The sequence below is a fragment of the Stegostoma tigrinum genome, chromosome 18, assembly GCF_030684315.1.
Source record: "Stegostoma tigrinum isolate sSteTig4 chromosome 18, sSteTig4.hap1, whole genome shotgun sequence".
NCBI classification, from domain to species: Eukaryota; Metazoa; Chordata; class Chondrichthyes; order Orectolobiformes; family Stegostomatidae; genus Stegostoma; species Stegostoma tigrinum.
The window spans coordinates 41,158,124-41,170,632 of NC_081371.1; the positions used below are offsets into that span (position 1 = coordinate 41,158,124).

Sequence of the window (12,509 nt, forward strand, 5' to 3'; positions counted from 1 at the left end):
TTATTTCTGATCTTTCTCAATGGATCCTGCTGGAAAATGCATGCAGATGCCTATTATGGGAAGTGTTGGCATACAGATAGTTCTGCTATAACGTGTGCTTTGATAACACAAATTGGCTGTACACGATTGCTAAATAGTGGACACTCCTTGGATAGCGCAAACTTTCTGCTGTACAGGCATAGTTATTTTCTATAGTAATTTCCCAATCATGTGATTTTCTATGGCGATTTTCTATAGCGTGATGTCATGGAAGAATGCAACTATTTCCTTTATAGGAGAACTACCTGTAGTTGTAATGTCACAGGCCTTGTAATCCAGTAATCCCAAATTAATGTCCTGGGAACAATGGTTCACATCCCACTATGGAGAAATTTCAATTCAATAACAATATGGAATTGAAAGAAAATGTTCAAAGGTGACCAAGTAAACATTCAATTATTGTAAAAACCCATCTGGTCTGCTAAAGGGAAGAGAATATCCCTGCTCTGGTCTACATGTGATTCCAGGCTCAAAACAATGTGATTAAAACTTAATGCCTTCTGGCCAATTAGGGATGGGCAATAAATGCTGGCCTAGTTAGTGATACCTGCATCCCTTGAATGAATTTAAAATATATGGCATGGGGGCAGAACCCATATTGGTTCTGATGCTCCATACTTCTGTTCGAAGCCTTGACTCATACATGATGAATGGTCACTCAGATCAGGTCCATGAAAAGTGTTGGCACCAGAGAATCAATTGTCAACACTGCATGAAACCAAGGAAGAAAGGAAACACAGTGAAAGATGTATTTATTCATGTTTAATGTTACGAGCATTATGTTTCTGTGCTGCTTAAATGTACAATAGTGTCAATGAAGTTGCACAAAATCTTTGCTGATACTTTGAATTGTTAGGATGTTTTCATTTAAATGTAATTTAGAATACAGCAATTACTTCAATAATTACTAGCAGTTTGAGGGTGATGTCCTTCATGTTGAAGTTACAATACCTGACTGGCTTTCTGGCGTTTGCTGTACTGTCCTCCTTGTTAAACATCTGGTAGCACTGACAGCTCTGCTATATGAACTGTATGCCGTTTTTATGACACGTGTCTGAAGTCAGATTTCATTTCATTTGTAAACTGTTTTTTGTTCATCAGACAAGCTGGCCTGAATGCAGCAGCTGAGAAACATTACGGATTGGCAGCAGGACTGCGACCCAACGTAAGTGAATACAGCCATGACCAGAACAGCAACGTCCAATGATCGGCATAAACCTCTATATATTACATCATCTGAAAACAATGCCCCACCCCTCCCCCATTAAATGCATTTAAGGTTGCAGTTACACTGCATTATGAGTCTGAGGCCAGTGGCACTGCCAGAAAGAACTGATATATGGCTGGAAAATGGAACTATTGCAGGGCAGAACTCTATTATGCCTACAAGCACATTCTATGCTTTTTAACCCGTTGAAAATTTTATATTTGAGGAGTGTTTGTTCTCTCAATTTGTTTTTAAGAAAGAATGTGGTAATTTTATAAAGTGTCACAGCAGGACTTTTCTTATTTGGCTCAGTTCTGCTCTGATCCATACTCTACGTAATATTGAGCTTAGATGGTGTGAGAAAGCCTTCTTGAGGGGCCTCCTGATATTAAACTCCAGATTTAGATGTTGTCCTGATGCTAGAGTCTTGTTGTGACTTTCATGTTGATACACATCAGAAGCTTGCCCTAAATTCCAACATCTCTATTTCAACATTTCGAAACAATGTGGGATCCATATGAGAACTTCACATAAGGTACGCTACATTGCAGAAAATAATATATTTCAAAATGTTATTTTGCCCTGTTTTGTAATAGGACAGTCTAGCTTACAAGGTGTGATAATATTTGCATTGACTACCCCTGTCAATGCATGAACTGTTGATAGGGAACCTGTGGTGGAAAGACTTAGCGTAATAGACTGCTAAATTATCAGTTTTCAAGAAATTATATTTAATTATGAAGTTAAGACATAACTATAGAGCTATGAGGTAAAGCTGTGACTGTATAAACACCACATTTAGTACCGGAATGCAGCAAACAGATGTACAATTAAATGTACTTTTATCTATAGTTAGAAGTCATTATTTTGTTCTGAACCATAAGCATTTGTTACACATCAAGAAACATTACAATGCTTATTCTGTAAAAATCCTTATTCGGGGCAGATCCAACCAGTTCACTCTGCTTTTAGATATCAGCAACGGGAGGCAGTAATATTCGTTATTATAGGATAAATGAGTTTTTATGTATAAAATTTTGTAAGTTTGCAACTGTGTAAGTCATAAGAAAATCTGTTATATCAGTGATACTAATAAGCTAAAGTGCAAACTTATTATTTAAATGCTTGACATTAAGCCAACATGAAAAAATAAATATTACGGTGGGGTGCTTTTGTGATGATACTTGATGTATATTTTCAAAGGATATACTTCTTTAGGAAGTTTTGGATGAGAACTCTAAGTAATTTTAACGTATATGGCATGATATATTGAATGAAACATATTATTATGAGATTTTGCTGAATACCAACTTCTTTACTATCTTAGTGACCTTCATCATGATTCTTTAATGGAAGCCATGTCCTGTTATAGGTTACTCTGAACCAGGAAGTTCACCTCATTTCCGGGGTAATATTTATGTAGAAATTGTATTTTTCAGGTTCATTGTCTTTGGAATTTTGCAGGAATACAAATTTAGTGAGAAAAACCAACATCTATTCTTTGTATGAGGACAGTGCTAATGGGTTGGCAAGTGGTCTGTGATTGATAGAAGCATTGTCATGGAAAATGCATAAATTAATGATGATTGACAGTTAACAGTCAGACTTTGTTTAAATTTTAAACCAGGCAGGTTGACAGGTCAGAGCCAATAGCCGCTCCACACTCTGACGGTTACACCAATGCCAAATGGCATGCAGATATATTCACGTCCAGCTTCTCCAGCCTCTGCTATTCATGGACCTTGAAGGTCTGTACAGCAATTGGTTTAGTTTGAGGGAATGTAAGTGAAGGCAGTGAGCTCAGAAATAGACCAGCAAATGTCTGTCATCCATTTGATTGAATTGAAACAGTGTGCATATTCTTTCTATCGTCCGATCAAAGAATAGGACCTTGCGTATTTATATATTCGGCTTTCAGTGACACAGGTGCACTATGCTGCCAGCCTGACTGGCGACCCTAAGTTGTTTGCCTGTGTAATTCTATGCACACTCAGGGTTATCCAGCAAAATGTTCCTCACTTTGCAGAGTCACATCTAGTGTGGGATACTATGTTGCAAGATTTACAAATGTGTTTTAACTGGGCGTGATCAGTACCCCTACCCTCCTATCCAGCCCTGAAGAAGGGTAATACCCAAAACGTTGACTGCTCATTTCTACCAGATGGTGCCTGGCTTGCTGTGTTCTTCCAGCCTTCTGTTTGTCTACCTTGCTTTTTGCAACAGTCAAAGCAATACACTGTTTGATATAATTCCTCAGTCTTCAGGATCTATGGTCTACATATTTGGCATCACATCAGCACTGAAATGCAACATTATGCATTTGTGTGATAAGCAGAGTGATTTGTTTGGCTTGATGGTAGCATCTTTTTTTTGAACAACACTCAAATTCCTTACTACCTATTTTTATGTTGTTAAGCAGCTCCCTCCATGGTTTAACATTCATATGATGTATTGAAAAAGTATTATTTTGTTTACCTCCAAAATCTGGCATCAAGGAGTGTGGCTAGAATCTGGATAAAACGATTAGTAGCTGATAGGGGGGGCTTTAGACTTTATTGCCTAAAATATTGGGAAAGCTGACGCATTATGCTGATGGCAGACGTTTACTAAATTGCAAAATGAATCTAATGTGTCGCATTGCAGACATTGCTTTGCTGGATGGTCATGGCTTCTTCCTCACTCATAAATGTTGCTTCATGAATGGAGTTTAGTCAAGAGGATAATGGTAGGGGTAGGCCTTTTAGCCCTGTTTGGTATCTACATTTTAACCTACAGCAGCATCTCACTTGACTCTGAAGTGTGTTTATAATTCCATATTTTATTTCATGTAAACAGCTGAATGTGGTCATCTCAGCCTTGGTTCAGTCCCAAAACTGAAGACTTGATTATTACCTTCAAATTTGACATTTTTTCCCCCCCTCAGTTCTCTCCTTACTAAACTTTGTTCTTTTAGATTTCCATCTCAAAGGAAACAATAAAATTACATTTATTTGATATTTTTAACATGATTGGGACATGCAGGAGTACTTCCCAATCAATTCATTACTTTTGAAGTGTTACTGTTAAGCAAGCAAGCACAACAAGTTGCAGACAGCAAGATCCCACATACACAATGACTGAGCAAACAAAGTCTCAATAATATTGATGAGGATAAATGCAGCCAGGACATTGAGTAAACTTCTTTGCTGTTTTTAAATCCTAGCTTTTTTTCACTTTTTCTCTTGTATTCTGCTTGCATTTCCCCATTCTTTATGCATTTCTTTTTCTGCTGATTTATTGGCTTCCATTATCCTTCATATAAATTTTAAACACCCAATATCATCTACAAATCTGTCTAATTTGGGTGGCTATCTTCGGCTCAAAACTTTAGCCTCAAAGTCAGAAGGTGACTTCTTACAAAATTCTAAATATGTAACCTGGGTATATATCATATTCTTTGATGCATTATTATAGTTTTGGTGGTATTGTCTTTTAGATAAGCCGTTAAATCAAGATCCCAATTTTCTCTGCAAAATATCTGAATTTGGCACTCATTGTCACAAAACTGACTGTTTCCCACAAAGAAACTGCAGAATGGCAGGATAATGGCCTAATAGTGAGGTCTTCTGAAATAGTGAAATGTTTGCTCCATATTACAACACCAGCTTGCATTTATATAGCACCTTTACATTAGTAGAACATCCTAGGTCAGCAGCATTATTAAACATGAGAGCAATCATTGCAGCTGACAAAAGGGGACTGAAGTATAAGCTACATTGTTTCGCAGCACTTAACATACCTCACATGAGTGATCTTAAAATTTACAAAATATAAGATTTAAAAACTATGTGTGTCTGCACTGCGGGTATCCAGTGCTAGTGTTGTAAGGGGATCCTTCAAAGAATTAGCAGTGAAGTTACAACAACAACATACATTGCATACATTTTGTGTAAAGTGCAGATTCACACTGAAAGCAAAGATACACTACAACAGAACAATGAAGGAGCTTTGCTTTCAGGAACTAAAGAAACTGTTATCAGAAGTTTTACTGTATTTCCTCAGTGGCTTTTTATATAACTGTCTTTCTGTTGAGCACTCAACCTTTTCCCTGCAGTCTACATGCACATGATTTTGAACAGCTGCATTCGGAGAAACCGGTTCACCAACATCTGCTAATTTACTTTCTCTTCTGTGCCTGAAAAAGAACACTTTGAAGTTTTGTCTGAAATGCATTAAGCAAAAAGTTAAGTGTATTCCTACATTTTGTTTTTGAGATGCCTACATTGAATTCAGTACTTTTGAAATACCTTCCTTCTACCTTTAATGCCATGACCCAGATAACATATGTGTGTTAATGGAAAACCAATGTATTTGTACTTTTTATCCAAAGTATTGTGACAAACCTTTGCTTTGCCCGTCAGAACTATATGGGTAGTAAATTTTTTCACTGTAAATTGTTTCTATCCAATGTCATTTCATCCAAACAATCACAGGATACTCAGTCTAGAGTTACACCTTCAGGCGAGGCACAGAAATTATAATAAAAAGGTCTGCATAGTTTGTAAATCTCTGTGGTCAGTGGAGCTTTGCAGCCTGGAATCAGTTTGTTTCCATTCAAATTTGTTGAACATTATATCGTTTGTATTAACAGAGATGCCAAACATGGAATTCTGTGCATGCCAGACTGACAATTGCCAGTTATTTTTGCATGACTCTGTGCATTACATTGAGTAACAAACATAGAGCCAAACAGACGTAAGCATGCACCATGCAGAAAGAATCAGAATCCTAATAAAAAAAAGTTTTAGGTGGAAGATGATTGATTTGACCACCCAGAACTGAACTTGGCCAAGGCTATGCAGAATTTGATTGTCAATCAGTAGCCAAAGGGACTTTCTGACCCCTGCACCTACAACAAATACAATTTAACAGTTTGTTAATAGTTTGTTTACTAAATGGCACAAACACAACAGGATTTAGTAGATTCACATCAGTGGCGTTGATCCTATACAGCTAAAAAACAATTATGTTGTCTCATCATATTTGTGTACTATAGTCCCAATTTATATTTAGCTTGATTAGTTGATGTAGATTAATGCCTATTAAGTGTCACCCCTCCGCAAACCCAGTTTCATTCTGAGGTTGGTTCTCTGTGTATGTCGCTGATATTATTTTGGAATAGACGTAAAAAGAATCAATGGAGACAGTATTTGACAAAAGGTTCTGAGTTGCCCCAAACTTATTTATTCATATGATCATTGCAAAGAACAACCTAATGATTAACTTGCAGTGATGTGGATCTCAAGGTTTTCATGAGTTTAGAGTCTTTTCTTTGGGTGATGTTGCATTTGTCTGCTTTTTAGCCGATTTTATAAAACTTCTCATCCACTGTCGGAAGTGAAGCAAGTCTTTTGATCATTTGACTTTAAAGCTGTAGGTGGTGTCATTTTTTATGTAAGTCTAGCAGTAGTGGATTATTGAACTCCAGCATTAATGACTATCTTTATTGATGGGGTGAAAAGTTCCATCAGCTGCATTCAATAAAAAGCAATCTGTTTGAGAAACTTCAATATACATTTATTTCCCATTCTATTGCCCATTCGTCTTGTGACCTGCAAAGCATACAAACGTAATGAAGGTGGCATATATCCCGAAGCAAATATAATGTCAGAGATTGTTTGCAAAGAAAATGAATGGGTAAATCAAGTTGAAAAGAAGGCTCTGTGAATTGTGTATGTGATCAACAGGGTTTCCTATTCAGTACTTGGAGGGCTAGGCATTCCTTTTGACAACTTGTCTTAGTCCCCGAAGATGCATGGCAACAGAGAGGATAAAGATAAGAGAAATGGCTTTGGCTGGGGCTTGGTTAACTGTGTTGTCCCAGAAACCACAGTTTTTGTGAAACTGAAGACTAATGGTGAAAACCAAGACTGTTGTGTGAATGTCTCAGATGTGGTCATATCCTTCTTTGTAAACCAGCAGGAAATTTGGCTGCATACCAACTCTTCCTATGCTTTTTGACAACGAATAAATATGGTTCTACCATATGACTGAAATTAGAAGCATCTTTGCAGTTATAACTCTCACCTTGGACTTCAGTGACAGGACACTGAAAATAATAGGCACAGATGCTGCAGATATTTGAAGTAATTTACTTTTTTTAAAAATGAGATGTGTTCAAATAGCGATGGCTCCAAATGCAAATGATCAGGACCTTGGCTAAGTTAGTATAAAAACTCTTTGAGTGAAATTTTGAATTTTCTGAGCAACACGACATAATTGTAACTGTGTTTGATAAAGCTGACAGCAGAGGTATAGGAATGACATGCCAACGTTTGCAGACTACGAACGAGGCAAACCACCTTCTTTAACCCAGCATCATTTTTAGCTGATTTACAGTCTACTGCAGGTGATTCTTTCAGCCATACACAGTGCGCACAAGTTATTGCAAGAATGGGAGAAATTTACTAATTTCTACTCCTTAGTTAACCTAACAATTCCATATTTAACCTAAATCTAACCCTATTCTGTCTGCCTGGGTGCAAAAGTAGGTTCCCCTGCAGAGCTGGTTCCCCTCTCCACAATGGTGAATGAGCCAAAAGCTTTTGAATTTAGATTTTAAAATATTGGAAAGAGGGTATCTCCAGCTGTGGTGCCATTCTCTTTTAGTTAAATTGCATTGTAGCCTCTTGCTCCTTTTACGATGGAAGACCCGTACTTGGCCCTCCAGCTTCCAAAGCCAGCTCAACTCTCCCTTAAGCAGTTGGCCTATTTCAAGGCTGATGATGAGATGCTTTTGCTAAAGGCACTGCAGGGGGATGTTTAGACCTTGGTTCCCAGCCCCTGGACAATATTCCTTTTCCTGGCTCTGGTAGCAAGCGGGCTAAGCAGCCTCTCAAATTGAAGAAATTTCTCAGACAGTGAATAAGAAAGTAAAAAACACTGATTACACCTAATTTTTTTATAATTATACAAGCAGTAAAACTGATTTTGATCATGTATATGGGATTAAGGTGAAAACTGAAATACCATAAACAAACATTTACATTGATATTACTTCTAAGAAAGTGGAATTTTATCATTATAGAGAAAATTGACATTTGACAGCACACATTATTTTCTCAGGGCAAGAGATTTTGTTAAGCACTAATTATGAACATAGTACATAGTTAAATATCTGACTACACATTATTTCATATGGCCTAACCTTTCAAAAGGTTTTTACAGCAACACGAGCAGCAAAATAAAATAGTTCATGCCAATTATAAGTGATTTCAAAAGCTTTCCATCCATGAGGAATTTAACAGAACACCATGTGCAGTTGCAAAGAATCACATACAGCAACATCTGAATCTCTGTATTTAACAGCACAGTGATGGTCAAAGGTGTTATCAGTTTTACACTTTTAACTCTGGTGTTTGCTGAATATTTTGCCATCAATACAACTGCAAAATCTGTAGAGTCCCTCAAACCTCCCATGAAAATAAATCTGTGTGCATTCAGTGTTTATATCCAGCTTCTCTCTTCAATGACTTTTACAACTTGCTGGGGTGTTGCAAAATGAAATGCTAGCTATAACAACAAAACCAACATTTAAACAAAGATCTTACCTCTGTAACACCAAATGTCAAATAATTGTTATAAATCAACAGGAGAATGGGGAGAATTTTTTTTACACTGAAGATTATCCAGTAACTAGAACTCGCTACCACAAATAGTGGTTGAGGGAAATAGCTTAATTTTGTCAAAGGAAATTAAATATCTGAGAAAAAAGGAATATTGGAAAGTGGAAATGATGTACATGGAATGGGGCAGAAGTTTGCACAGATATTAACACCAGCATAGACTAGCTGGGACAAATGGCCTGTTTCTGTGTGGTATATTGTGTGTAAAACAGCAGCTTAAGTCACAAGGCATTGTGGCATTGCACTTGCTGTATAATCGCTGGCTTTGACATGTTATAGCTTTATTGCTAGGGTCATTTTTGAAGTAATGAGTTGCTTTTGAAATGATATTGGTCTTAAATTTGTGATGTTTAAGAAAATACAAATCAGCGTCTTAAAGAGTCAATTAATGTTGAATTGTACGAAATAGTATTTGAGTTTCAATATTCATAAACTGATCTAGTGATGGACTGATTCATATGAACAATTGTTCATTTTACATCCCTCTTTGTCATCACTATTTTTTCAGTGTGTCTGATTTGGCTCTAACTCCAATTTCTTTTCTGAAAGTACCCTGTGGCATTGATGAACCTAGGAGCCATTCTTCACCTGAATGGAAAACTGCATGAGGCTGAAGCTAATTACCTCCGAGCTCTTCAACTCAAGCCTGATGATACGATCACCCAGTCCAACCTTCGGAAACTGTGGAACATCATGGAGAAACAAGGCTTGAATTTGCAAAAAACAAAAAGACCTTAAAAAAAAGACTATTGAAATATTAAATGAGAAGGAATCAGCAAAGATCTGCAGGCCAAACATCTTGCAGTTGCTATTCTGGCAACGACCTCCAGACTTACCACACTGGATTTGCAGAATCAATGGAAAGGCATTTGGTTATTATGGGACATGCCAGGTGCACTCACCTACCTAACACAGCCAAAAGCTCTTAATAAACTACAAGGAGGACATATATTTCTCCAGCTATGATTTTCCAAATTGTTCAGAAGATTTAATCAAAAATAATTTCTTTGAGATCTGATCAGCTATCCAATTGATTAAGCTCTTGCCAACTCTTGTGAAATTCTAATCCTAATTCATTTGGCATTCTAGCCTTCAACAATACACCAAGGTCCAAATGAGTCAAAAACGTGGAGGAGATTCTCCTTTCTTAGGTAGGTTCATTACTATATGCCTTTTGTCTCTTCTGGGGCGTTTGCAGGCTCTGCCCTTTACAAGGTTAATAGAAAGCTCCCAGAAAGATGGAAAACTGGTATTGGGGGGGTTGAAGATGGTGGATGTGTGAGGTCTTTGCTCGAATTCTGTCCTCTGATTTTACAAATGCATCGGCCCCCTTGGTTCTGCCTAGCCAGCAGATAATCAGAGCACTTAGCAAATAAGATTAGTAAATAACTAATAATTTTTGGATGATGATTAATATTGTTAACAATTTATTTTTCTCATTTGGAACATGTCAGTCTCAATACTTCCCCACCACTGATACACATTGCCTAGTTCACATAGTTTATGCTAAAGATACCTATCCACTCTGCATCTCTGGATGGCTGGTTACTTTTGCTGTAACTTACTACTTAGTTGTGAGCAAGTTGCAGACAAGGCAAGAGTGCCCTTGGAGTTATCAAATTGTCGAAGACGTTGTTGATAATGACAGGTACCTGTCAAGGCTGATGCAACTGTGGAGGGCTCTGATAAAGTTATCACTATAAAACTATCAGAGCTTAAGTTTGAGTATTTGTAAAGTGTGCCCAAGTTTGCATAGGCACCCTTCGTGTTTGATATGTTATGTATTGTTCTGAAGTACAATAAACAATTGTGCATAGACAATTTTGATGTTGGTTTTGGCGAAAATGGTATTGGGCCATTTCATTGACTATGAGTTACTGTAATTAAAAGGGAAAGAGAAAGAAAACATTAAATTGTATCTCATTTCTCCTGTAGCAATAGCAGAATCCCTTTATAAAATTGTATTGAATTCCAAATCAAGGCATATTTGTTGGTTTTTTATCGGAGAAAGGAAATAAATCAAGAGCTGCATTTGTTCTAATGCTATTTCTCTTCCAGTTTCTAAACATTTGTTATCTTTTAAATGACTGAAGACATTCAGTTGATTTTACTGGCCATAAAGCAGATGTATTTTCATGACTTTTGAGTCACAACACAAAGCCATCACTTTGCATCCGTACTTCTCTCATTTAAATCAAACAGCAGGAATGTTTTCTTCTTTTGTGTGATTGCGTGGCACAAATGACTAATTGCTCTGACTTTGTTGGCATTGTGTTGTAGCAATGATTCATTCATGGGTCTGTCCAAGATTTAAGTGTGAAACCTAAGCCATGCAGGGGGAGAATTCCTCTTTTCCCGGTCAATGCTTTCAGGTTTTGAGGAAAGCTGATAATTATTACATTTGTGTTGCTGCTCAGGGATTGCATACAGTGGAGTAATTCCAGATGGTGCTAAAGAGCACAGGATGTGTTTACTAAATTAAAAGTTTTATTTTTTGAAATTGTTCTATTTGTATAAATTATCCAAATTTGTAGATGTGTTTCCTTTTGTATAATGACTGTATACATGCCAACACACAAGCCTACCCCAATAAAAATGCAGTGATGGAAAACACAAATCACGAGTGTTTGTGGTTTTTATGGTTACACTTCACAGCATAGTGTTTGCAATATTTGTTGCAAGGCATATTTTCAATGAACAAAGAAATGCCTAACATAATTAAGCAGAGTAAAAATGGCTTCATTAAGGGGAAATCATGCCAGGCAAAATATGTTAGAATTCTTTGATGAGGCGCCACACAGGATAGATAAAAGGGAACTACTAGATGTAATATATTTGAATTTCCATAAGGTGTTCAAGATACCTGCACTTTGGCAGGATGAACAAAAGATGTTATTTATGTGAAGAAGTATTTGCGGACAGCTGCAACAAAAATGACTTTGGGAGTTACTGTGCAAGAATCACAAGAAATTATTTTTCAATTATAATGGGTAATGGGGGAAGCAAATGCCTTTATCGTGAAACAAATGCAGCCCAATATTTCCCTTATCTAAGGAAAAATATACTGGACAACAAAAAAGGCAGAGAGTTACAGATGCTGGAAATCTGAAACAATAACAGCAATTTCTGGAGAATCTCAGCAGGTCTGGCAGCATTTGTAGAGAGAAAAAAAAATTACTGTTTCGGGGTAAGCGATTGTTCTTCAGAGCTGGGTAGAACTGGGGAGGCAATGGCCTAGTGGTGCTATTGCTGGGCAATTAATCCAGAACTCAGTTAATATTCTGAGGACCTGTGTTCGAACCCTGCCATGGCAGATGGTGGAGTTTGAATTAAGTTATAATCTGGAATTAAGAATCTACTAATGATCATGAAATGATTGTCAGGAAAAATCCATCCATTTAACTAACGTCCTTCAGAGAAAGAAATCTACCAACCTTGCCTGGTTGGGCCTCCATGTGACTCCAGACACACAGCAATGTGGTTGAGTCTCAACCGCCCTCTGTAATGGCGTTGCAAGCCATTCAGTTCAAAGGCAACTATGGATGAGCAATAAATGCTGGCCAACCAGTGACACCCATATCCCATCTCCCATGAATGAA

The 12,509-nt window shown here is 37.2% G+C and overlaps 1 protein-coding gene across 3 annotated transcripts in view; it reads left to right on the forward strand.

Moving 5' to 3' along the window:
• Positions 1 to 11,510, forward strand: part of LOC125461000 (protein O-mannosyl-transferase TMTC2) — a 190,388-nt gene extending 178,878 nt beyond the window's left edge. For 2 of the 3 annotated variants that reach the window (XM_048549261.2, XM_048549262.2), the window contains exons 11-12: positions 1,141 to 1,204; positions 9,460 to 11,510. In XM_048549261.2, the coding sequence (XP_048405218.1) occupies positions 1,141 to 1,204; positions 9,460 to 9,648 (253 nt within the window). In that variant the 3' untranslated portion in view covers positions 9,649 to 11,510. Of the gene's footprint in view, positions 1 to 1,140; positions 1,205 to 5,339 lie in introns of all 3 variants that reach the window. The other variant, XM_048549264.2, reaches the window with a different exon arrangement.
• The last annotated feature ends 999 nt before the right edge of the window (positions 11,511 to 12,509 follow it).